The 27,037-nt window shown below is 42.8% G+C and overlaps 4 protein-coding genes across 4 annotated transcripts in view; 2 read left to right on the top strand and 2 right to left on the bottom strand.

Annotated features, from left to right (window-relative positions):
- Window positions 1-2,273, bottom strand: part of LOC109485069 (ephrin-B2a-like) — a 46,370-nt gene extending 44,097 nt beyond the window's left edge. The window contains exon 1 of the mRNA XM_019788496.1: window positions 1,620-2,273. Coding sequence (XP_019644055.1) covers window positions 1,620-1,774 — 155 coding nt within the window. The 5' untranslated portion in view covers window positions 1,775-2,273. The remainder of the gene's footprint in view (window positions 1-1,619) is intronic.
- A 4,356-nt stretch (window positions 2,274-6,629) lies between these two features.
- LOC109485082 lies at window positions 6,630-15,356 on the top strand. The gene is made up of 12 exons (XM_019788515.1): window positions 6,630-6,727; window positions 7,528-7,647; window positions 8,013-8,114; window positions 8,592-8,753; window positions 9,193-9,465; window positions 9,715-9,782; window positions 9,894-10,010; window positions 10,813-10,990; window positions 11,685-11,784; window positions 12,460-12,566; window positions 14,188-14,319; window positions 14,919-15,356. The coding sequence occupies exons 1-12, from the start codon at window positions 6,677-6,679 to the stop codon at window positions 15,039-15,041; spliced, it is 1,533 nt and encodes a 510-aa protein (XP_019644074.1). The 5' UTR covers window positions 6,630-6,676; the 3' UTR covers window positions 15,042-15,356.
- Window positions 15,357-17,155: 1,799 nt separating this feature from the next.
- LOC109485083 lies at window positions 17,156-20,725 on the top strand. Its single transcript, XM_019788516.1, has 5 exons — window positions 17,156-17,357; window positions 18,138-18,334; window positions 19,492-19,626; window positions 19,756-19,818; window positions 20,189-20,725. Exons 1-5 carry the CDS (start codon window positions 17,266-17,268, stop codon window positions 20,284-20,286), a joined length of 585 nt encoding a protein of 194 aa, XP_019644075.1. The 5' UTR covers window positions 17,156-17,265; the 3' UTR covers window positions 20,287-20,725.
- Window positions 20,721-26,984, bottom strand: LOC109485084 (carboxylesterase 1D-like). The gene is made up of 10 exons (XM_019788517.1): window positions 26,901-26,984; window positions 25,707-25,933; window positions 25,203-25,322; window positions 24,571-24,750; window positions 24,116-24,245; window positions 23,672-23,955; window positions 22,950-23,031; window positions 22,267-22,395; window positions 21,753-21,975; window positions 20,721-20,930 (listed from the first exon to the last, which is right to left on the bottom strand). The coding sequence occupies exons 1-10, from the start codon at window positions 26,965-26,967 to the stop codon at window positions 20,735-20,737; spliced, it is 1,638 nt and encodes a 545-aa protein (XP_019644076.1). The 5' UTR covers window positions 26,968-26,984; the 3' UTR covers window positions 20,721-20,734.
- Window positions 26,985-27,037: the final 53 nt, after the last annotated feature.

The raw sequence follows: 27,037 nt of genomic DNA, 5'->3' as shown, positions 1-27,037 counted from the left end.
GTCTGACAAGGACGTCACAGATAGGGATACCTGGCGCGAAGGTCGCTCTGCCACAATGGCATCGCTTTCCAACCAGGTGTCTCTATTATAGGTGTAATGGCTAAAATTAGACAATAGATACACTGTGCTTTTGTTATGGACCACCAGAAACTCTATTTTCCTGTTTTTGAGACAATTCAGAGTGCCAGACCAATTCCCATTTGCGACAAGGAGTAGTTATAACGTTTCATGTAGTCTATACAAGAAATTGAGAAAATGGATACTAGTAGTCTAAACTCAGACATAAGCTCAAATTCACAATGTTATGTCCTACAATGTTGATACAAGCATTTTCAAAACCTCCTTGATATAAGATAACACAGGTGACTAACCACATAAAATATAGTCTTTAAAGTGGAGGAACTACCTGATATAGTACAAAGGAAAGAACTACTTGTAACCCAAGCTAAGAAAACTTCCAGTGACAGTGACACCTATCCCCGCGGACAAAGCCTGTTCTAACTCCAGTACATGCCTTTACCTTTCCGTCTACATGCAAAAATGTGGGAACGGGGGTTCAGACAAAGGTTCACAATGAAGCAATAAACAATGGGAGAGAATCGTGGCTTCTCTCTCCAAATAAGCTCGCTCCTCTACATATGAGAAAGTCGATTTCCTAGTGTTGAGTCACAGTAGGTGAGAAGAAACCGGAGTGCATGAGAAAGCAGGGCTGTGGTTTCAGACAACGACGTGAGAAAATATGGATTGGCGGTGAACACTGGGTCCTATTCTAGGTCTTCAGAGTTTTTCCTACCTAGCCTCCACAAGGCCTTCTCTCTTCAACCTCCTTGGTAGAATTCAGCAAAAAGAGGAGAATAATTGATGATTTGGAGGGATAATTTTGAGGGAAAATGAACTCAACGGAGGCTTAACTCCCCTGGCAAATTATTGTTCCTATTTGGCTAAATTGTGTAAATTTTGCTGTTTTAGAACCCGCGTTTGTAGACAGGCGGAGACTATGTTTTCCTACATTTTCTACAGTATGGGGACATGATGTCCACTTATTATTTGTAGGAAAACTTGGCCTGGGCACCATCAGATATCTAGTTTGAAAGGTTTATCACCGTTTTAAGGCGGAGTCCGGTGCTCGAGTCAGGACATACCCCCGCCGGACAAATATCCGAGGGAAAACAAACTGTCGTGTGTCGGGGTACAGACAGCCTCGGGGCGAAAACCTCGCCGGTAGATTCGGCCACCCGATGTATATTTGATGCAATCAATGCTTGTTTTCGCACGGCCGGCAGCGAGACGTGGTAAGAATACCATGTCGGGAATACAGAAAGCGGAACAAGCCACAAAAAGTCGACACGGTGTCGGAAGAGTGATTACGATCATGAAATTTTGATGACGCCGGCGGCCGTCTTGCCGTTCTAGAGTCGTAAAATACCTGTGCTGCTTAGAAATCAATAATATTATACAGAACTTGCTCGGATCGCACAATTTTTTCTGTGTGAAATGTCTTCACGTTCAGTTGCACAAGCTGAAAAATACAGGGCGTATCACTCCCAACACAAACATAGCTAGCATGGCTTCACACAACAGCACTCCCCTCAGTCCATAACAAAAGATAAACAACTCACATAGGGTTGTTCTGGTTCCAATAGATCTCAGGCAGCACACGACCGTAGAAATATCCCTCCGTACGGTCCAGAATAGTCAGGAACAGGAACGTGAAGAAATGAGCGGCAGGGAAGGACTTGAGCCGGCTGAAAAACGTCCACTTGTTGCGCTCCATCCCAGGAAAAGTGCGGAGGACGTCCACAGTTAGTCAGACACGCGGCACAGACAAAGTGCTCTCCCTCATACTCCGACTATGCCGCTACTACAGGAAGTGTGCGCCGGCCACTTTTCATATTGAAATGCCCAGGTATAGTGCTTCAAGAAAGTGCCGGGGTTGTCGTCTTGGGTTTCACTGTTTTGTTCCAATTACCTGTGACCTCATGTGCGCAGACAAAGCGCTCTTTTTTCGCGCAGTGTCAAAAACTCGGCTGCCCACAATGGAAGGACGCGAGTTCGTTACACCTCTCTTTAAAACATACCAGACAACAATTATACAATTACGCGAAGTCTGGACGGAAATGACCGATCAGGGGACCGACTGTTGGTGACACGACGTCGTGGGTTCTCGGGAAAGTTCGTAGACGAGTCCTCCCGAAGGAATCGTACACCAAGTTTTGACACGTCCCCCTACTCGCCGACCTCTCCTCACTCCCCCCGCATGTATGATGCAAACACGGCCAGCGCTCCACGTTTTGCTTCAGCGGCAAAGTTTGGCCGGATACGGGGTAACTTACACCTGCTCGGTGCGATTGTTCTACCCCCGCTAGAAAGTTTACCCGCGTTAAGTCGTGGACTCGCCTGGAACAAAACAAACGGCAGGAATGGGGAAACATGAAATCATATCTCCAGCTCTCGCCGATATGAGTCAGTGACAACCGTTGCCGAGAAGACACGCCATGCCACCGCACGACAAACTAAACCCCTGCCTTTTGGAAAGACTCTGCTCCGGAATTTGCCCACCAATTGTCAGTTTGAATCTCGCTACTAACAGACCCGGAGCACTGGCATTTTTTCTGTGACCCCGACTTTTTGTTCTACAGTGCTACTTGTATTAGAGTAGGGCGAAGAAAGTCGTTCCTTTTATCTTGTGAAGAGATATCTAGTGTCGTGTGGAACTCGGGCTATGTTTTTGTGTGTGGTCCAGATTGATGTATACTTCAGGGATCGGAATACTCCTTATCAACGGTACCTATGTAAACCGCAATGCGTGACTCACTCACAGTGCGCACATGCTAACTGTGTACACTGTCACAATCTACAGCAGTATCGTATGAACTCAAGTATGTTCCTTCTAGCCGTGTACGTTTCTGAAGAAAAACATTGGCACAGACAAGCGGACAGAACAAAGGGATTGTGGCTGTCTCCTTCCATCACTTTATACTGTAGAATATCTTTAGAGTTTAGTTAGAAAGAAAGTTAAGAGTTTTGTATTATCAGCAGTACTGACTTGTTGCCTTAAACTTTTTGACAATTTAGTAAACATCTAAATGACGAATTTTACAAGATGTACAAAATAGTGTCCAACAAAGAAATTTGTTGTTATTACCTAAAACAATATACGAAAAGGCTATTTTTCTAAACATTGCTAGTCTAGTCACAGGAACAAAATTCTGAACATGTACTTACACGCATGAAAAGAAACACCCACGACTAAGCAAATAAAAACCAAATATGGGGATTTGTGGCAAATATGAAGGTAGACATACATGTACATACATGACACAGTACGTACATGTATATATTTAGCTTGCTGACAACTAAGCAAAGTTGTTTTCTTTTCTACGCATTTTGTATCCTATTGTTTAAGTGAATGGGTTTTTGTGTTGCGACATACCAGGGAACAAAATCACCATACTCATATTTATGCATTTTGTATATTATTACACGGCTATTCACCTTTATGACAAAGAAGAGTATATCGATGACATTGTTTTAATACCCAGCCTTTCACTGAAAGACCACACGTATTGTCACATTACGATGTTGGTTTTTCTCTACCCGTTTCCTACATTTTATGACCAGACCTCTCTGACTAAGGGACTGATTCATAAATTTGATGCGTTGGCAAAACGTAGCCTCTACCAGGCACCGCGGATCGCTGGAAAAATACTAGAAATTGGCCAAAATAAAAGTATAGCAGGGGAGTTAGCCGGCCAGAGAGGGTACAATTTGCGACCCAGTGAGCCTGTGCAAAAACGGAAACTTGTTCAACATACTAGTATATCGCTCGTTCAAGCTAACAGGAAATTAAAAACACACAACCATCACTGTAGTTGTATAAGACACCTGTTACAACACTACGTTGTATGATTTTAACACAACGATCGCAATCGGTAAAGTAGTAGTTAAAACCAATGACAAGGGCCATGACTAGACAGAAATAGTCACCAATTCCTAGAAACGATTACAAAACTTCGTCCTTTTTCCTCAATACGTAATTCTGTAACTATCCTTATAATTATAAAATTATAATATGTGACCACGTTATCAATGAACATTTTTTTGTCGAAATGTACATTATAACAAAAGTTCTAGACAGTGTTTACCATTGAAGTATGTACATATGGCCAGGGAGTATGTAAATAAACTGTATCAGGTACGTGCACGAGAAGTGGTAGCGATATGTCAATCTCTGTGTCAAAAATCACAATACACCATACTCATACTGGTCATTGTACGAAGCTTTTGGTACGAAGCCAGAATAATGATTTTGGTACGAAGCCAGAATAATGATTTTTTCCGAAGTGCTGAGCTGTGTAACGCTGTGTTTCCGACACAATGTTCCCTCTGTCACGCTAACAAAAGCGCCATGTAGCACACACGGCCACTAGAGTAGCCTCTACCAGGCTTCGGGAAGCGGCTGCAAAGAGTAGAAATTGGCGAAATACTAGTAGATAGATGATATGCCAGAAGAGTTGGTCATGCGCTAAGAGAAAGAAAAAGTTTTTCGGGCGGCAAACTGTTCTCTTAGCGCGGACTTACTTCCCTGGCACATCCGTCTATCTGTCCAATTTCTACTCTTTCCAGCCTCTCCCCGAAGCCTGGTAGAGGCTATTCTAGGGCACCACACTTCGCTAGCGTTAAGCCATCGTCTGTCAACCGTCACTGAACGACGGCCTTTCACACTTGTACTTTCCTCGCTGGGGTGTTTTTGTGGTGGATCGGGATTAGGTCATCGGTTGGGCGGTAGAGGTGCTTGAGTGGCCCAGCTGTAGGTTTGAGGGTTGTTCAGGGTCCTTGTGGACGGGACAGAATTATATATGAGGCGCGTGAGAAAGTATTGACCGCACGCAGTGGGTCAAAGGTAGAATTTCTTCGAGCTTTATACACTGTATATAGATTTTAGAAATTCCTCTTATGATTGTCAAAACTCAGTGTCCCATACTGAGACTTTATTTGCAAAATCATGCCCGAAGGCTAATTGCTTTTACAATACTATCCACCCACTCTTGTATTAGTTAAGTTAGCCTTATGAAATTGTAGTTAATTATGTACAAGTTAGTCCTGTATGTTAGTAGATGCCATACTTTGTACCCTGTACAATTGTTGTGCAATTAAGTTACATGTTTTCTTCATTATACGTCGTATACGACAGGTTCCCGACAGAAAACAGTGGTCCTGACAGGGTTTTCAAGGTTTTAGCTGTTCAGTCACCATGTACAAGGTAGAAGAGTAGAAGGCAGAATTGGCGAGTAAAGTTTTTTTAGCATGGGAAGTTCTGGCGACTCAACAAACACATTGCGACGTCTTCCTGTCTTGGTGTAACGTCTACCGAACAAAATTCCTGTTTTATTAGTCATGACAGGTGATACTGTAATGATAAAACAAGTCGCAAGAGGTCGCTCTTGAATAGTGAGGCGCCATATACTACCTGTTTGCTCAGTCCGAGCAAAGTTCACTTCTACGTCAGCACAGGCGATCAGTTCAAAATGCTGTCGCAAGCAAGAGCATGCTGTCAAGGACATAAGAGGCGACCGAGAGGGAATGCCAAGTGGGGATGGAAATGGTAAGCGAAAATTTGAACAGTCTGGGTTTAAATATTACTAGTATCCCAGAAATTATGCAAATTCATGCCCGAGGGCTAATTGCAAGGATCCGGGACATGATAAAAATAAAGGTTAACAGTAAAACTGACCATAAATACTACTACTAATGGTACTTCTAATGTAGTTACTGTTGGGTTGATTCTGTGTGCATTGGAATATGCAATGCTTTTCCATTGAAACAGTCTGGACGTTTCAGATGATGATGATTGTTTCTATAAGGATATTAAGGACAAGGATATAGCTTCTGTGCGTACAAGGAGAAAGATATTGTCGTTTTTAATACGTGAAAGAAAGGTGGAAACTTGTACGCCAGCCAGGGTATTTTATTTGCACAACCTGGCTGAGGTGAGCATGGTTTGGTCTGAACCATGACGAAACTTGTGAACTTAGAACCTGCGCAAGGCACGCTGGGAAACCATCATGGCGGGACCGGACGATATTTTCCAGCCTGGCGAGTTTTGAACGTAACTTTTCCTCACAATTTGGCAGCGACAGCCGGTAAATTTGACAGTCGGAGGTAAATATGAGTGTTATGTGTACGTCTGGGGCCTTTAATGCCGCTAGAATCGTTGAAATGGTTCGTTTATGGATGATATAGGGTGGCCTATTGAGGGTACGTTACTTGGATATCCCTCATAAATTTTGCGGAAATTTTGCACAGTTCAAACGCGAGATTATTATCATGCTTAATACGGTTCCTGTTTCTATAATAAAGAAATGACGTTAGACTGTCGCTTTTAATGCACGGGTCCTTGTTATATACGTCAAATTTGACAGGAAATCAAATGCACAATGGATTAAATTATAGGCGTGGTTATACTAGGAGGGGCCCACCCATGCCACAACTGTGACTCCAGCACACTAAATTATGTCAATGACAAGAGTAGGGGTCCTTAGGCTTAGTACTAAGCATATTACTTCTCTTCGTACCTTCTGAGTATCACTGTCAGTAAGTTTTCTGAATTTCCTGTGTTTTTCAGACGATGTCTTCCCCCACTGAGAACCAGCCGAGTATAAACTCCCCATCCCACATGGAAGCGGAGTACACCAACATGGGCGCTGAGCTCAGCACGGAGTCTCAGGTAAGGCCTAGGAAAAATGTTGTGGTTCCTGTTTTAAGAGGGCATGCAAGGGGGGGGGGTCCCGACAACGCTCTACGCTGAATTCTGAAACCTCTCGATTACGCTTTACGATAAATTCCAAGTGGCTACAACGCATTATGTAGAATTAAAACGCCGAATACGCTCTACGCAAAAATATTAGAGCAGTCCGTCTACGCTCTACGTAGAATTAAAACGGCCGATTACGCTCGACGGAAAAGGGCTTGCGGGCCCCTTTTTAACATTCTGCCAGACATAGAACCCGTTGAACCTGTATGTAGAATTTTGATAGACCCATACCAGCTAGTATTTTCTTATTATCTGTAATACAAATTGTATTGTTGTGCAATAAACCTTGACTGACTGGCTTTATATCTATTTCTGTATCAACTGTGCATGTATAAAGGAAACAAATGGTGTGATAGGATGACGATTGTAGCATCATATACCACCAAATGCAGGTTAGTGCATGTAGAATTGGTGCTGTGCAGGCTAAGTCAGCACCAAGGACAGATACAACAGTTTGAAAGAGAGGAAAGTACATGTATGTCAGTATAGAATGTCAGCAACCCTTTCTTTCTTGACATGTGTCAACTCTACTAGCTAACTCCATTATAGCTACCACCAAGTCCTTACTGTCGCTGGCTCCATGGTAGCCAGTAACAGTAGGGAGCCAGCAGTAACTACAGAGGATTGCACCCAGGCTATGTTAACTAAAGATAGGGTTGAAAAAGAGAGAAACATTGACGTTACCGTAGCCACTAATACCAGTTCTTGACCAGGATGACCGTCCGTTCCGTGAGATGATGATAGCCAGTGACCTGAGTGGGAGTGTGGACGACCCTGACATCACCATCATCAGGGACTACACGTCATCCATGAGCAGTGCAGTTAAAGTAGAGGTCTGTACATGTGTAAAGTTATACCTGACCAATTTATTGTAGGGGGTCAATGCCCTGTCACAACCGGTGATGGTTGTACAAAAAAAAAAAAAAAAAATGAGACAATAATACATGTATGTCAAAATGTGTGGTGCACTGCCTACAAAATCAAAAAGTTGTACAGGTGAATGTGGCGCGGTGGTGTTGGCAGTGGTTGGTACCTGACATAAAACTAAGTTAACAAACAATAAACAAGAAATTTGAGGTATATCTCACTGAGTGTTTGTACTGTAAGTTTCTGCAAGTTTTCTGCAAGGAAGGTAATAATAAATGTATACAAAACATCAAGCAAATTTTAACCTGCTGTAATTTTTGTTTGCTGACAGATCACAGATGCTAACGATGCAGAGTTTAACTACAGCACATCGGCCGCCCTCAGGAAGTGTAAGAAGCAAGTTCTACAGCCGTATGGGAGACTACTTGCACTGGTACGTTGTTCTTTTTTTTTTTTCTCTTCAAATCATAAATGCAGAAAAACAGCAAAGAAATGTAAATAGGGAATCAAGAAAGGAGGTTGGATGTTGATTAACAGGGTTGTGACGGAGTATGCCCTTGGTGGTATTATGAAGTACTACCCAGTAGTAAGAGATTGCCTGGAATGAGTACTGTGTAATCATGGTATGAAACATAAGTAGACTGTGGTACAAGAGTGAGTTACATCATAACGTCATATGAGTGATAATTCATTCTATGATGTAATTCAATGGGTGTTTTCCCATTCATCATACAATTCCAATACTTGCACAAAAACTCAAAATACTAGCCTGGGTACCATCCGGATTTTTGCTCCGCAGGGCTTCGAAAAGAATCATTTTCGAGCGTTGTGGAGTGAAAATCCGGATGGTACCCCGGCTACCAAAATATTTCCCGGAAGTCTGAAGTCTCTGATTTCTTGCCTGTTTCAGATCGGCTGGCGTGCTCTTGGTCGTGAGTCCATCTCCTACAACCTTGGCTGGAAGGTCCTGAACGTGCTGTACACCATCTTTATCCTCTTCCTGCTCATCTTCTCCTACATCTTCCAGATCCTGGTCTGTCAGGGCAGACTCAACATACACACGGATGTCAAGGTACATATCATACATGTATTAGATAATCTGGGGTGCTTTTTTGATAGCTGAGACAGAGTGCATTGGCAGCTTGTATTCTAGCCAAGCATACAGGTTCAAAACTTTTCAACTTTTAACTTTAAACAGAACCCTACTGTACACCACTGAAGACTTAACATCCCAAAGGATGTATTTATTGCATTCTAACTTTATTAGACAAGGTATAATGTATGGCATCTTCTTCTATATACTTGTATCTGACATACTTTGAGACTTATCTACCTTACAAAGACTATGAAGCAGTAGTACGAGATGAGATTGACACTGCTTTTTCAATCAATAGTGGAATTTCTAGTGTTTTGGCATCTGTTGAGATATTGTCCTATATGTACAATGCACAGGTTGTCATTTGTCAATTTATAGTGACATTTGCTGACTTACGGTGTGCACCTTTTTACAGGCTCCCACAGAAACCCCAGCCACAGCTGTACCACAGACATCATCCAGTAGGACACCAGGTTACATCAACGAGACAGACATGTTCACAGCACAAACCATCCCTGCAGCAGCCACCAACACCAGCGACATCGACTCCTACGCCCAGACTGCCCAGTGCTCACATGTCTTTACCACATACGTGGTACCAGACATCCTGCACTTCATGGCCTACCTGCTAGGGTTCTTCTACTTCCGTATACAGGACAACGAGCAGCTGTATGCACTGATGGAAAAGGTGAAAAGTTTTCCTCATATTTCTATCAACAACACCAGCAATAGCTGCTTGTGTGCCATGAGTATGGTCTTGCTGCAATTCAAATAAATCAAATCAAATCAAATCAAATCGCATTGATTTACAAAGCTAGTGGGCCAGTTTTCTTAAGTCTCTTATGAACTCTTTGAGTGTATGTTTCTTGTATATGTTTTGGAGGGATGTTTAAACAATATTTAAGGTAATGTTTTTCTTGTTTTGTGTTGATACCAGGTCTTCCTCAAGGCATCTGTAGCCCAGTCTAGAAATGTGTCAAGAGCCAAAATGATCCAAATGTCAAGGTAAGTCCAATAAAGAAAATTTGTCTAATTTTTTTCACACACTAATTTTCCCTTTTAAGATAAGACTGTAACAGTGTTTAATGTTGCCCTCCCGTTCTGTTGTTGTTTCAGGATCTACCTGATAGCAGGTGCCTTGTGGGTCGTGTTGTCCCTGGCTGTACAGGGAGTGTTTGTGGCTGCCTTTGGTGTGGATAAGATGGCTTTTCTCCTGGGGTCTACTGTACAATGGTAAATAAAAGAACGCCAACAGAATGTACATGTCAGCATGAAAGTTCATCTGAGTTGGTAAATTACATTATGAAAAACTTAAACTGTTCTCCAACTCAAAATTTGACTCACCAGAAATTTTCGACTGAATCACTCAGTCTTCCTCAGCTATCTGACCCAACAGTGGACACGTAATTTTTCCCACGTGTGACGTCAGCAAAGGGTCAAAGGTTGTCTGAAGTCGATATCGCCCCCCTTCCGGTTGAGCGATGGTTGATGGTCCACAGCATTTGGGTCAGATAGCTGAGGAAGACTGAGTGATTCAGTCGAAAATTTCTGGTGAGTCAAATTTTGAGTTGGAGAACAGTTTAAGTTTTTCATAATGTAATTTACCAACTCAGATGAACTTTGATTCAGTCGAAAATTTCTGGTGAGTCAAATTTTGAGTTGGAGAACAGTTTAAGTTTTTCAGAATGTACATGTACTGTGCCTGAGTAAAACCCATAATGTATTGTGCATAGCACTTCGGTAGAATGTCTTCTTTAAGGTCGTATTTTCATCATTTGTATTTGCCTATTTAAGAATGACATCTTGTCTATATTTTTCAGATGTTGTGTTGGAAAAAATATAGATCGTAATTTGTTTCATTTTATGTTTCGCTCCATTTTGCACGTTCTGCACACAGCTTTTTTTGTGCACCTTGACTTCAGGAAAAGTTGGCACATCAGGCCAAAATAATTTGAGATCTATGGGGTCTTGATTGACAAGTATCCATACTTAGGAAGCTACTATAAGTTGTTTTTTTTTTGCCTGATGACTTCAGGAAAGGCTGGCACATCATGCTGATCTGTCTACAGATGTTGGGGGCCTTGGTGACCAACGCGGTGAACTATGCTGTAGTAGTGAACTACACAACGCAGTGCGAGATGATTATTTACTACATGAAGGGCATCTTCAGACGACTGCAGGAAAAATCAACCGACCTTAAACTAGCCATGCATGTAAGTTCAATAAATGTGTATACATGTATAAGATGTTGCCTTGACTTGTTATACCCTGCATTTTCTATATAAAATCTGCACAATATTGCTTGTTTTGCTGTTCGCTATCTGTAAAAACGTAGATATCCAAACAAAAGTTTCTATGCTATTTTGTGTCAGCAAAGTTATCAATATATTTTCATATGTGACCAAACCATCATCTACTTACTAGCCATCATCAAAATGTGGCGTCGGGTGGTGTAGTGGTTAGAGCAATCGACTGTGAACCGGGAGACCCGGGTTCGATTCCGAGTCGTACCCGGGACATGTCTGAACATGCGCCCCGACGTTGTGCCCTTGGGAAAGGCACTTTACACGGATTTCCTCACTCCACCCAGGTGTGAATGGGTACCTAACTTCGGTTGGGGAAAGTCGTATTGAGGCGCCGAATGGCAGCCGCACAGACCCTTGTGACAGTTCCACAAAAATAATTGTGGAACAAACATGTGTATCATGTGTATTATTTGATTGTTGTAATTGTTGTGATTTGTATTGATTATTGTGATACCCTGCATCAATTCAGCCGTATAAAGGCTGCGACTGCACGGGTACTGTTTGGACAATAAAAAAAAACATTTATAAAGCAGTAGAAACACACAGGATTTTTCATGCTTTGCTCTGATGTTCTGGTATCTCTTTGCTCTGGTATTTTCAGGATATCTTGGATGCAGGAAAGTCCATCTCACAGCTAAACGGACAGATTGCCAAAATGACATCCCTGTGTGCAGTCAACTTTGCTGAATTATCAATTATTGGTAAGTATATATATTATATACTAAGTAACCATTTTCAGTAGACAATTTCTGCCATACTACAGCATTTTACCAACATAAAAAAAATTACAATACATGATCTATTTGTAAAGTGTTTCAAGTACTTCTGATGATAATCTTATCAGGTTGGTAGAACATACTATTAGGTAGGTGTGAAGTGCATAGTTTTATATATATTGTACCTAGCTAAATTCTTTGTGATAACTGCGTATTTAACCTGCATAGATTTTAATTGTGTAATCGTCTTAAGATTGAAGTCGCCTATGTTCACCTATGCAATCGTCTTAATATGTGTTCACCTATGTTGTTTCATGTGCACGATGAAGAGTGTTTTTAATGTTCTATATACTAGAACATTATATATCTATATATCTATTGTAATAAGGACAAAATTCGGGTATTCACCCGCGAGATCCTTACTGAATGTGTATTGTACATAGCATTTCGGCAGAATGTCTCATATAAGGTTGTATTCGCTCATATAAGGTTAGCATTTCGACAGTAGTTTCCAAATGTTATGTCGGAAAGAATATCCTCTGCAACAGGCAAAATTCTGATGCAACGTTGACCAAAAACCCAACGAAAAACGCGAAAATACAGTACGTTCTGCCGACGTGCTATGTGAATGCACTATCCTGAAGTTGTGGTATTTTGCAGGTCTGGTGATCCTGTTCCTGAACCAGTTCAACAGTGTTCTGATCTGGGTGTACAGAGGGACCTTCCCCATCCTGTGGCTGGTCATCCTCATCGTGCCTCTAGTGCAGGTATGTTTTAAACCACCAGGGGGTGTCCCTGTATGGTTGTACATGGCAAAACAGTTCAGTACCTCCTGCCTGCCTAAATGGCCCCTTGCTCCTCTTCATTTTTTCCCGCCAGGCATCACGGTCCTTAGCCTTTCGTTCAGCGTACTTGAGGGACCACCCCGTGTCCTGTACTATCTGGTCCCGCCATCTTTTAGGGGGTCTTCCTCTAGGTCTGGGGTTTGTGAAATCCTGATGGTAGGCCCCATATACCAGAGAGTCTGGGGGTCTCCTTTGAACGTGACCAAACCACCTCAGCCTTCTTTTACGAATGTCGTCGATTATGGTATTTTCCATTCCCAGCATGACTCGGATTTCCTCATTTCTGATGTGGTCTCTCCATGAGACATTCAGGATAGCCCGCAGACATCTCATTTCAGTACCTCACTTACTTGTATATGTGTAACAGTGGGATTCAAGGGCATATAACTGTTCAGAGCTTTTAGACTAGCAGTTAGGACGGCCTGGGTTTGGCATAAGTTCAATTCCTGATGTCCTGGGGGCCAGGGTAGACCACTACTAGCACTTGCCTCCTGCTAAATGAGGGCCTGTAAGGGGGGGGGGGGTCCTGACAACGCTCTACGCTGAATTCGGAAACCTCTCGATTACGCTTTACGATAAATTCCAAGTGGCTACAACGCAGTACGTAGAATTAAAACGTCGAATACGCTCTACGCAAAAATATTAGAGCGGTCCGTCTACGCTCTACGTAGAATTAAAATGGCCGATTACGCTCTACGGAAAAGGGCTTGCGGGCCCCCCCTAAATTAGCCTGGAATCCATCTGTGTCTCCTTCTGCTCCGCTCCGCTCTGCCCTCCCAGAGCGGAGGAACGGAGCGGAGACACAGCATTCACGGATGGATTCCAGGCTACTGCTTAATATGTTGTTGTGACACATATTATGTTTTGCTGCTCAAGAATGCTGGAGTCTTCTATCGGTTTCGACGGATGAGTAGACAGGTCATTTGCCAACTCATGTGGGTTGTCAACAATAAATTGTATGCTAATAAATTCCATCTAATGACAGAAGGAGCCTGCAGAACACTGTGATAGACGTGACTTTCAATGACAGGACTTGAGTCTGTTAGTAAGCGGCTAGAAACGGTTTCTCTGGCTACAGTCTACAAGTCAGTACGCGGGAGAGCGCCACAGTACATGTCAGCACTGTTCAAATGGATGTCACCGCCGTCCTTAAGGGCTAGCACACGTTCAGCAGCTAAACGTTTACGGGACTATGACCCCCACCAGCTTCATTGTCCATCAGCAAGAGTGGCAGCATATCGTGGTAGCCTACAGTACTACGGCACGCAGCTGTGGAACGACCTTCCCATTGAACTGAGAACACTGACTGAGTTCAGGACATTTAAGCGTCGCTTAACAAAGATGCATGATATGTAACGTATCTGGTAGAATAATTGTATATTGTGTAACTGTTGCTATTGTGATTTGTGAAATTCAATGTATTGCATTGTTTTTAAAAAAACAGGATTGTCTGAAAAACAGGTCAAATGACCTGAGCGCAATTTCCTGTATAAATAAATAAAGTGAAGTGAAGTGAATGACAAGTTGTTGATTTCCTTATCAGGCCGCCCGGCTGAATTCCACCATCATGAGCCTAAAGAGGATCGGGCTGGACATGCGAGTCTTCGGCTACCAGAACTCCTCCCAGCTGGAGAGGGACTCCTTCCTGCTCTTCCTCCTTAACCTCAACTTCAAGGTCGGTTCATGCCTCACGATTCATGCCTGATTATGCCTTATGATTTTGACTATTTGTTTTGGTTGAAATGTCCTGTCTCCAATGATTGACTACTTGTACTCTTTCATACTTGTTCATATTATTTATTATCTCTATGTTTAAGTAATTGATTGTGTCATGCATGTCCTTTGTAACTTGTTTTGTCTTATGTTGGGCTACCTTGGAAATCAGTTCCTAAACTGAAGGTACCACCCAACCGTTTTTAAGATCAATAAATAAATAAATAAATAAAGTTCAACCGCAGGTTTACTGTAAATCCTGAAATGTTAGCAGTGGTTTCATTTGGTGGTGACACTGCAGATAAACATCTTCATTGCATTTCTACAGTGTAGCTGTTAACTGTAGCCTGTACCCATAGCTTCGTTGTCCCATCCTAATATTTTCTGACTGTGCTGCAATATCAAGTTTAAAAAACTCCCTTTCCATATTGAGAGTTTAAAGTAAAAGTAAACAAAAGCAAATAAATTTACAGTATTATACAAGGGAAGTTCAATACTTGACGTACATCGCTTTAAAACAGTTCTAGCTTGAATGACATTTGTTTGCCTTTAATTTTGCAGGCCAAGTTGTTCCATATCCCCATCAAGCCGTCCTACCTGTTTGGTATCCTGGTGCTGGTGACCTTTACCCTTTTGCTACTGCTTCAGACTAGTGTCATTGGAGGGTCAAGCATCTTTCTGTAAGGTCAAGGGTCACGATAGCACTTCCTGTTGGGTCATAGGTCATAGGTTATGACCATAAAATGTATTTATAAATCCTGCCAAGTGATGAAGTCATGGCTCAATGATTTCTATGTGGAAGGATGTCATATGAGGTCAAGGGTGAACAAGAGGTCACAGTAACACTTCCTCTAGGTCACAGGTCGTGTTTGCACTTCCAGTAGGTCACAGGTTATGGTACACCTCCTGTAGGTCACAGGTTATGGTTGCCCTTCCTGTAGGTCACAGATCATGGTTACACTTCCTTTAGGTCACAGGTTATGGTTGCACTTCCCGTACTAGAGGGCCTGCAAGGGGGGTAGTGATTACGAATTACACAAAATTTTCGCCGCCTATTACGAATTACGTTAAAGTCTCAGAGCTGATTACGACTTTACGATTTGCGGCTGATGTCCAATTACGAATTACGTTGATTTTTGCGGAGGCTGCCCACGAATTACGAAGTCTAAAACGGCCTGATTACACCTTACAAAAAAGGGCTTGCAGGCCCTCGTACTAAGGTAACAGCTCGACCAGGAGGAAACTTTTGGGCTGAGTAATTTACATTTTGTCACTTGTTGTTTTTTTGTATGGTTGAATTATGTTGACATTTTAAGTTATATTTGCACAGTTAATTTGTCCTGTGTTACAATTAGTTTTATTTTTATGGATTCAAAAGTGAAGACTTTCTTCCCTTTACTAGGGATGTTAGGTCAGTTCCAATCATTTTTGGGGGTGATCATAACTTTGAAGAAAAGTTATGAAGGTGACAGTAATGTGCTTTATTGTGTCACTAATCTAAATGATATATGCATTGTTAATATAAATGTGTTAAGAACAACTGAGTGTTTTTGACTATCAATGTAAAACATATTTTGTACCAGAGAGATGTCCTACTCTAAAAAGAGTATGTGTGTACCAAAATGTTCATACTCTGGATCTTTAAATATTTTGGTATATAATATAATGCTAATGATATCCGTTGCAAAGAAATGAATATTTAAAAGAAATATATGATGTAGAATTCTATGATGTCTTTTTCCAAGGTGAAAATAACTTTAGTGAAATGATGTTGTTTTGCAGAAAGAAAAATTATTTTGGTAAAATCAAATGCAAATAAAATATGATATAATGAAGATGCTCTATTTTTTTTCAAATGAAATTAAAATTTGCAATATTATAATGTTGTTGAACAAATATGAATTATATATTAATGAATTACAGTAATTTATGTACTTTACTTCTTACAGGTAACCCCTCTCTCCCATACCCTACTAACTGCCGTATCTTTGATATTGTGTTCAACTATATCCACCACTCTGGAAGATTTGACCAATCTCATTAATGTTATGCTATAGGTATTGGTGCGCCAGCCACTTTCATTTTATGTTTATGTTATACTTTATGTCATCTCTATGTGTACATTTGTATTATGTTTTATGAGCAGCGGATTCACATAAGCACAACAAGTGCTTCCTATCCAATGCTCAAAAATCCATGTGAATAAATAAATAAAATAATTACAGTAATTTGCCATTGTGATAATTTGATGATAAGCTTAGGATTTGATGGTGAATAATGCAGTAACTGCTGTTTGGCAATCAGGGCTCGAAATTTATTTTTGGCAATAGGAGCACTGGTGCACCCAACCTGAAAAAGTGGGTGCACAAAAAAAATTGGGTGCACCATATAAGATAAAATAAATAGAATGTCAGCAAAAACTAATTATGTTTTAGGCCACACCAATTTAATTTCCTGGTTAACGAGTAATTTTCTAGAAAAATAATGGAGAGGGCGGGCGAAAAAATAAAAAAACAAAGTCTTCCATTCACGGTCTTTACATCAGTCAGTCACTTCTTCCCTACCCCAAGAGCTATCTACCAACCAAAATTCGGTTGGTACAAAATAAAGCTGGTATGTCAGCACACTTCAGTAGCAGTTTGGATACCGATTCTCTCTGCTGGCTATGCACCGGGGTTATGTAGAAGGGAGAAGGTTAAACGTTCTTTCGAACATCGTGTTCTTTCGAACATCGTTCGGACGTTTCCGTTTGTTTGAGCGCACAGTTCGGGAGGTTTATTACGTCATCTGACGTCACAGTGAGTTGTCAAACATCTACCGCGACTGCACAACACGGTCAAGTCAACGGTAACAAGACGTGGTGCGTCATTTGCGCGTAAAAAAAACGCGTCAGTCCTCGGAAATATTCATGGCGAATCGGGAACATGGGGAGTGGAACCACCCTGCGAGATATCAATGGGGAGCTGCAGACATTTATACTGCGGGCCATGAGAGCTCGAGGTAAGGGGTCATAGGGAAAAGTGGATGTGATTGATGACAACATCGTACGGAGGACAAACTTTAAAACAAATTGTTGAAAGATGTAAAGAGTGATTCACGTCTGTTATTGGCTGTAGAAGGTAGAAGCTTGTCACCATAATAATCATGTGCAAAAAAAAAAAAGGTTTTGTCGCAAAAGATTATCTTTGTTTTTAATCAAACATTTCAGAGATAGTGTTGTTCGTTTACGGCGCGATCACATTCGTCGTAGGTCGTGCGATTGTCCCAAAGGCAAAGAATATCTGAGCAGACTGTGGCAAACCCAACCGCCGACAAGAATCTAAGACAGTATTTCCAAGAGGGCCTGCATGGGGGGGGGGGGGTGATTACGAATTACCCAAAATTTTCGCCGCCGATTACGAATTACGTTAAAGTCTCAGAGCTGATTACGTCTTAACGATTTGTGGCTAATGTCCTATTACGAATTACGTTGATTTTTGCAAAGGCTGCCTACGAATTACGGAGTCTAAAAAGGCCTGATTACGCCTTACGAAAAAGGGCTTGCAGGCCCTCTTCCAACAATGTCTTAAGTTGGCGATCTTGCGACGAAGGTGACCGAGGCCTACGAGGGACATTTTTCTTGTTCTAGAACAAGATTTGTGTTTTGCTTGTTGTAATGTCTCTGCCATCACGTCTTATATAAAGCCCATTATTCTTACGTCAATAAGTAGTTTCTACATTTAACCGCAATTGTGGTCGGCTAGTCCAGTACAGTAACGCTCTATACACAATTTACTCAAGTTTTAGGCCGGAAAACAGACACCGTTCGAAGTGGGCCCAGGCTCGACAGCACCCGGTCGCGCGGAAAGACGACAACGCGTACGGTTCCAGAAAAGACGGCCGAAAGAAGCACAGCCAACAGTGCATCGGTCCTGGGTTCTACATCCCTCGTTACAAGCGGGCAAGCTATCCGGAGGCGGTGCTGTACCCAAACGATGGTACGTGGTAGCCTAGTTACAACGTCGCTAGTACTTATGAAGTAAGTTTAAACTGTAATTTCCAACACAACAAAAAATTGGACTCACCCAAATTTTCGACTGTACAACTCCACTCTTTTTCAAGGAATGAGCAATCCACCGCTTCCGTGACGTCCACTGGACAAAGTAAAAATCTTGGACACAGAACCGGACTTTTTTGCACGAGGGATTAAAGAGGCCATCTACATCAGGGCTTTACAGCCATCCCTCAACAGAGACGGGGGGCGCCACAGCCTTTCTGCAACCTATGATCCACTGCTCACGGAGTCACGTGTGTTATCTGCGTGACGTCACGGAAGCGGTGGATTGCTCATTCCTTGAAAAAGACTCGAGTTGTACAGTCGAAAATTTGGGTGAGTCCAATTTTTTGTTGTGTTGGAAATTACAGTTTAAACTTACTTCATAATGACTTCTACCAACACAGATGAACTTTCAAGATAAGTCACTAGTACTTGTTACAACGTGAACAAATTCAGGCTTTAACAGATTCGGGTAAATTGCCCCTGACAAGTCATACGGCAGATTTGAAAACCACGTTATATTAATTGTGCTAATGACAGTTGAATTACAACGTTTCAAAATATACTGATACATGTATTTGGCCCATATGTTTTTACAGCGATAACTGGGTGACACTTTTTATCATATCATAGAGCCCCATAAACCGCTTTGGCTGCAAAAAAGTGCCAAGCGACACATTACAAAGCTTCTGATATTCATGTCGAGACAAACGTCAAGATGGCATCTTTAATTATAGGACAGATTGTGTCTGGGGCTATCATCTGGAACGGCATACCAGAGAATGCACAGTGTGCTCCATCATTGAGAACTTTCAAACAAAGAATACAGTAGTCGAGAAATTTGATTTGCGGACTGATTTTGCGGATTGTGATTTTGGACAAGATATGATTATTAAGTTAGGTATTTAGTAATTTATTTTTGTATTAATTTAAATTTTATTTACTTATTTATTGTGTTCCCGTGACAACCCCCCTCAACTGAACCTCTGGGAAGAGCGGCTAAGGCCGACAGGGCATTTCTAGTATAAATAAAGGGTATTGATTGATTGATTGATTGATATCGGTCTAAGGTCGTCCTTGTAACATTTCTATATCCAGACCCTCACCCTGCAAAACGGCCGATCTACGACGACTTCCGCCACCCAAAACACGTCCCCAAACCGGCGCGCTGGGAGGAAATCTTGGAAGAGTTCGACCGTCTTTGGAAACTGTCCAGGTCCTACCAACTAAAAGGTAAGACATATATACAACCCGGAGCATAGAACCGATATAAAATGTCTTCGTGCTCTGTGTACGTTTTCTGTAATGCTGAGGTCACATTTCCAATTTTTGTTAATCCATACCCCGCTCGTCCTGTTTCAGAGTTTCGGAAGAAAGCTGACCCCTCCAGACCCGTATCTGAGCAGAACTTCAACAAGCAAACAGGTTAGTACATATGACAGAACCAGCTCAGGGGGTATACATGTATGTCCAATAGAGGAGAATAGATCGAACTACGCTCTTATTTGTTGTAGGATTGTTGCTTGTAGTTTGGTAGAGAGTAGATCGAACTACGCTCTTATTTGTTGTAGGATTGTTGCTTGTAGTTTGGTACAGAATAGATCGAACTACGCTCTTATTTGTTGTAGGATTGTTGCTTGTAGTTTGGTAGAGAATAGATCGAACTACGCTCTTATTTGTTGTAGGATTGTTGCTTGTAGTTTGGTAGAGAATAGATCGAACTACGCTCTTATTTGTTGTAGGATTGTTGCTTGTAGTTTGGTAGAGATCTGTACCATATTTTGTCCACATACAGACCTCAAGTACAAAATTCCAAGTCCACGGCGGACCAGAAGTTGCCCGGTGTCTCCACAGAAGGCGAGAAAGAGAGCCTTCAAACCCTGGATCCCATGAGAAGACAAGGGCAAATTGTCGAGACCAGCCCAGGAGTCAACCTTAACTTATCGCTAGCTACTAGTATTTGTCGACCGATATTGGAGGATACTAGTGAAGTGGCATCTTCTAGAGTATAAGGGGATGTAATACACACAAACTTCGAATTCAATACGTCTGTAGTTCGTCACTGTCGATATCACCAATGAACAGAAACTCAAGCAGACTTGAAACTGTTTCCGTTCGTGTAAAGTGTGGTAAGTTACGTTTGGAACCATAAGTTGAGCAGTGCCTACAAAGGCTCTCAACACCTGGAGGGCTTAATTTTGTGCTCTAGCAAACCAATATTAGTGGTCACATTCAGAAGTGGCGTTGTTTATATTTTCAAACTATTTCCAAGAGATTTAAAAATTGCACAAAGGCGATTAAACATCATTTATTAAAAACTATACGTAAAGAAGAAGTTGTGTCATAGTTCATCTTTTACTGCTGCATCTAGACTGGGGATGATTGTGTTCCATAGTCTCATCCTCTGAGGCTTGAGCCCGACGCCTATTGTCGGGACCGGGCCCAGCTTCATGTAGACCGGGTTGTCGGGTGTGTACTCCGGCCAGGCCGGCAGGGAGGGGCTGTCTGTCGGGCCGCCGGTCGAGTCGGCTGGATTCCTGCAACGGTAGGTGTGGAGAACTCCTGTCATACTAGTATTATAGCCTGAATGTAGCCATAGCCATTTAGCTTGGATGTAGCCTAGGGTATAGAATTTTCTTCTTACACAACCATATGGTTTCTCACCTGCTTACGTTTCGATGTCTATCAGACACCTTCCTCAGAGCTTCTGACTGGAGTTCTGCAACTCGCCGCTATTTAACGCCAATGTAGGTGGCGCTTTTGCGGCGAGAATGCAATCCCAAACGTGGCTGAGCTTGTATCCCCCCTCGTCCCGGTTGTGTAAGGAGAAAATTCTATACCCTAAGTATCTTCCAACCTGATGAAATTATTTACGGAAATTGGATGTAGCCATTTTATCTTTAGTACGCTCTCTTAGTCTTTCGTTGTCTCCCTGCCAGAGATACATGTACATGCACGGATCCAGTCTTTTGGTAGTGAAGCGATTAAGAGCTACTAAAGCTAAAAAGGCTGACATCTATAAAGCTACTCCTATTTCTCATTCAGCAATACGAGTTTCAAACGATAATGGTTGATGATACAAAGCCCATAGAGCTGATAAAAATGATGTAGTGGGATCGCATTATAGTATTATCTGTTATATGTAAAATTGGGCTCTCTTTAGTGAAATATAGGATGAACGTAAAACACTAATTTGAAATTGAAACTTACAACGACGAAAATAGCAATTCATTTTAGCAAGAACTTTTTGCACAAGAGTCGACACTCTTCCAAAATGACTCGCAAAGAAACTTAAGCTATCACTAACACAACGTAAAATTTACATGTAGAAAAATAGAAATCTAGGTGTCAAAACCTACCCTGTCCTTGCGAAGTTCGTCCAGTAAGCCATGAACTCCAGACTGACTTTCCTATCCGTTTCGCTGTAGGTTACCGGATCCGGAAGGTCTTGGGGCTCCATGAAGGGCAATCCGGATACCATCAGCATCTCGTCAAAGTGGTCTGATCCGGCCCACTCCGGCCTGTTGGGGAACACCGAGGGTCGGTACTGGTTCTCATACAGGAACACACGAGCTCCGGCGGCTGGGAAATATGCAGTACAATTAAGTCACCGTTATATTAGATAGGACCTGTCACATTGTAGCCTCTACCATGCTTCGGGAGGCGGTTGGAAAGAGTACAGAAATTGGCCAAATAGAAAGATAACATGCCAGGGGAGTTGGTCCGCTAGAGAGTGCAGTTTGGTGCTACATGTTATCTCTCCGTTAGGCAGGCTCCGTTAGGCCGATATGTCTACCCAGCCGCTTCCCGAAGCCTGGTAGAGGCTACTTTAAATTACGATGTACTAAAAAGATCGTAAGAAGCGCCGCCTACCTGCATGTTTCTCTGCAGCCAGCACGGCCGGCGCGACGAACATGGAGTCCCCGTACATCTGAGTGAACTGGTGCTGAATCGCCATCGGGTCGTCCGGCTGGTCCGGGTCCCGGTACTCCGCCAGTATCGCTTCTGTGATCTTTTCCAGGTTTGGACCCTAAGCGTATGGGAATGATGTGGGTTAAGCTTCAGTTCAGTTCAGTTCATCCTCGTGTGAGGTGCGCATTCTTCAACAAAATGTGAGAACTCCTCAAATGTATTTTTCTGCATCTTTATACAGTATAGCTGGTAACCGCCCTTCGACGTAACTCACCAGCTTCGGAGGCACGCAGCACAGCGGCAGCCAGCTATATTACACCGAACAACCTGTTACATCAACCTTTGCAAATCTAACTGTAAACGGTATCTCATAATGGTGCTCTTAAAGTATAGTGTGTACGTGTAGACTATAAGCTTTACACGATCACAAGATTTTCCGCCTGGATTGTTTGGTTGTTAGTCAAAAAGATAGAAAGACATTACCTTTCTAGTTTGTTAATCTCTCAGGTGCCTTCACTTTTACTATATCACCCACAACACACACTGGGCACGCGCAGTCTTTAAGTGCGGACCTTATTCCCTCACCTGGTGTTTGCTGTACGCCACCATCTGTACGAAGGCCGAATAGTCCTCTTGTGACATGCCGGATCCGTACGACTCCCCTGCCACAGCCAGTGCCAGCATCCAGCCGAACTCGTGGTTGTTCACCCCAACGATGTAGTCCGCCTTGTTTTTTTTTTTTAATTTGGAAAGACAGTAATAGATACAAATGAAAGGACATAGACAAAATGGCTGCGAACTCAAGTTAGGCACAACTTATACCCGCAGTCACTTTTACAATGAAAAATAAATTTTAGAAGACGTTTGAAAAATTGTGAATTCATATATAAGCGACCTAGTTGAAGCGTGAATCAAAACTCTATTCTTAGTAGAAAAGAAAGCATAACGAAAGCAAAACAGGACACGTAGCTAAAGGCGTTCTGTTTCTATCTGTTATGTAGTTTTGTGTGGCTAATATAATTTTACAGTTGATGTCATAGGAACAAAGCTTAAACAAATTACCACGAAGAACTAAATATTGTTTAGCATTGTCAGAAATGGTACGTTGTTGAAATCTGTCCAAGTAAAGAAAATGCTAGAAAGCTTGCCGAAAAGTAGCCTCCTGTGCAGGCCCCGCGGCGGTGGGGAAGAGTTTTTAACGCATTATTTTAATATGGCCGGCCATCCTACATAGCTGCCGAGAGAAGGTTCCATTCCGCCCAAGGCCGGCTATATTAAAATAATGCGTTAAAAACTTTTTCCCACCGCCGCGGGGCCTGCACAGGAGGCTAGTCGAAAAGGACTGAGCTCTGGTAGGTGTACATACCTTGTTGATATGCCCCCGTTCAAACAGGTCCATGGGATGTTCCTTCATGAACGTCCCGTCTATCGTAGGAACGAACGGTTCCACGGCAAACCGTTCCAACAGAACGTTGCTTTTTTCAATGATGTCCTGAAAAGGTTTGGTACGCAAACACTCCATCATGATGGCTGTAGTCTCCGTGGCGCACTCTAGCTCCTCTGCTAGCGACTTGGCGACCGGCAGTGGGTCGGTGTTGAATGGCATGGTTTGCCAGATGCCGCTCTGGGAGATGCCTCGGTTGAACAGACCTTTTGAACAGGACACAATTACTCATTACCTATTATTACACTGCCGCACATATATCTACCAACGTTCAGTTGTCTTCGGCAGACTTTCTAAGGTTCTGGGATAATACATTCAATTTCAACACCCTATAATAATTATATAATAATAATAATAAAAACAAACCTTTACTCATAGGCGACAGGTAGTGGTAGGATATGCTGACGCCTCCGGCGGACTCTCCGAACAGCGTGACTTTGTCTGGGTCCCCTCCGAAGTTCCGGATATTGTCCCTGACCCAAACCATGGCCTGGACCTGAATATGGGTGGGAAGAAACGTTGTAAGGGTGAGGTAAGGTAGCAGCAATAGCTCTGTTGCGATTTACATTTTATATGGCCTCAACTATAACGTCTCCCGTACAGAGAAACCCCAGCATCGCTAGTTGATGGTGAAGACCAGCAAAAGCTATTCCAATGTTCCCAGCCTAACCTGGTCCAGTAGTCCATAGTTGCCGGGCGCAACTGGCGTGGCTGTCTCCTGTACTGAGAAACCCCAGCATCGCCAGACGGTAGTTGAAGCCAGTTCGAAACCTCTGATTTCTAGTTAATACTCTATTTTATATCAACGTTCCCAGACTAACCTGGTCCAGTAGTCCATAGTTGCCGGGTGCATGGCTGTCTCCCGTACTGAGAAATCCCAGCATCGCCAGGCGGTAGTTGAAGGTGACGACCACGGCGTCCTGGTGAGCCGCCAGCCCCTCAAACCCATGATGGGAGCCCATGCCTACCATCAACCCGCCGCCGTGGATGTACAGGAGGACCTGGTACATGGACACATTAAAGGCAAGGATGATTACCTTCTACAAGGAAGTTTGAACGTGTGTGTGTGTGTATGTGTGTAGTGTTCAGCACCAAGGACAGGCATGCTAGTGTGTATGTGTGTGTGTGTGTGTGTGTGTGTGTGTGTGTGTGTGTGTGTGTGCGTGTGTGTGTGTGTGTGTGACACTGTGTGTGCATGTTTTATAGAAGTCTTGTATTTGGTATGTATGTAGGGTTTAATGAGACCTCGAAATGAATAGATTTTGTGCCCCTAGCGGATTGTTATGGTTCTACGTATACATTGGAACGTTGTGGATGTTGTATGGTTTGATCTGAAGATGCTACGGTCAAGTTAACATTATTTATCGAAGATCTGGTAGTCTTACAGAAACGCACTCATAAATACACATAAATACAGAAGGCAGAATCAAGGGTAACTTGATCCGATACTTACGGGTAAAGCAGCGTTTTCTGCCAAAGTCGGGCTGTAGACGTTGACGGTCAAACAGTCCTCGCTCACATTGGTGTGTTCCAGTCTGATGGGTACATCCATGCCCTCCAGTAACATCAGGTCCTGCGGACAGTAGTGGCCAAATATTGGACATAAAAACACAGCACATTTTGGAATCTTACACCAAATCTTACAAACCAATTACCTAAAGTATCCAGATTTTATCACAATTATTGCACTCATGGGAATTCATTGGAAGAAAAAACACAAAGACCTTTCAAAGCAATACTTTTATCACAAGAAAAAACGAAGACCTTTCAAAAGCAATGCTTTTATACAGTAGAACACCTGCTCCTAAAAAGTGGTTATTTTCCAAATATTACATCTTACACACACGGGGGAAAGATGGACGAATTCCTTTGGGCACAGTTTTGGTGTAAGATTACAAGATTTCGTGGTGTAAGATTCTAATTTGGTGTAAGATGTCCAATATCTTGCCATACATACCTGCGGACAGAAGGGGCCAAGCTTGGTCCCGTCTCGCACCCCACCCCAGGGTAGGGCAGGCCCCGGGGGTCGTAACCGCCGCTCCCCCACCGGTGGGGCGGCGTAGGGGATGGAGTAGTAGGTGTAGACTGGCTTTTTGGGCAGGTCGGTGGCGAGGCGGATGGTCCCACGGACTTGTCCGGTCACGGTGTTCACTACAGGGCTGTCTACCTGCTGCGCTGTGGTGCCTGGGAAAATAGAACTTTATTGCACGACAAATCGGACAATGGTACAATGTGCAATGAAAATACATGTATTGTAAGTACTTAGTTAAGCGGTACTCATAAACGATTGAATGGATGGACATTAACACTGCATATAGACTTGTATTTCTTCGTGGTGTCGGTGGCGCAACGGTTAGAGCGTTGGACTCGGAACCAATATTAAGGTTCGATACTCACCGTGCCCCGACGTTGTACCCCTTTGGGAAAGGCACTTTACACTTACGGACTTCCCTTCCGGTACAATGGAGCAACGCCCACTGAGCCTCTAAGGCTAATTAATCTGTCTAACTTTCTTCGTACCTTATTTACTAGATTCAGCCGTAAATTTGCAATTCAAACAAAGGCTGAGTTTTGTTTTCCTGTAAATTGACCGGGTATACAACAGTAAGGCGATATACGTCTGCTAAACAAACATGAGTTTAACAGAGCACAAAGGAACGCACACCTGTTAAGGGTCAAGTCAGGCAGACGTGTGTGCCAAAAATTACCGAAAAGAAGTCATCACTCTACTTCAGCTGGTCGGGCGTTCGTTTTAGTGGTAGTTCGAGGTTTATCGAGGTAGAAATGAAGTGGAAACAAAACTCGGAATTTATTTGAATTGCAGATTTACAGTTGAATCTAGATACCGTAGGAATACAGGCCATTCAACCATTACAGCAACCGACACAAGGACGGGAAAGCATTCAAAGCAAATATACCTCTACTGCAACGGACGTACCAGAGACAGTTGGTTGTAGTTTCAATGTACTGGGTTAGAAATGAAGTCGAAAATTTCCCTCAACTACCTTAAGAAGCCGGTGGGGGGGGGTCCGACAGGTTGTGCCAGATTAATGTTTAACTTCATGGTGAGTTAGCCGTCAGAATAAAGGTTAGCTTTCAAAGGAAACAGTTTGTAAACCGCCAGTACTATCTATGATAAGCCAAAGCTTACCTGCCCAGCACAGCAGGGCCTGGCTAACAGCTAAGACCAGTAGAACAAGTCTGGGTGCTGCCTCCATGCTGCTTTCGTCTATCGGGTCGGGTGTCGTCTGAGGTCACCCAAGGATGGTTACTCAGGTAACATGACGC

This window comes from Branchiostoma belcheri, unplaced genomic scaffold, assembly GCF_001625305.1.
Source record: "Branchiostoma belcheri isolate BF01 breed outbred unplaced genomic scaffold, Haploidv18h27 scaffold72, whole genome shotgun sequence".
In the NCBI taxonomy this organism is placed as follows: domain Eukaryota; kingdom Metazoa; phylum Chordata; class Leptocardii; order Amphioxiformes; family Branchiostomatidae; genus Branchiostoma; species Branchiostoma belcheri.
The sequence above is the reverse complement of the archived record's forward strand: the minus strand, read 5'-3'. Positions and strand labels throughout refer to the sequence as shown.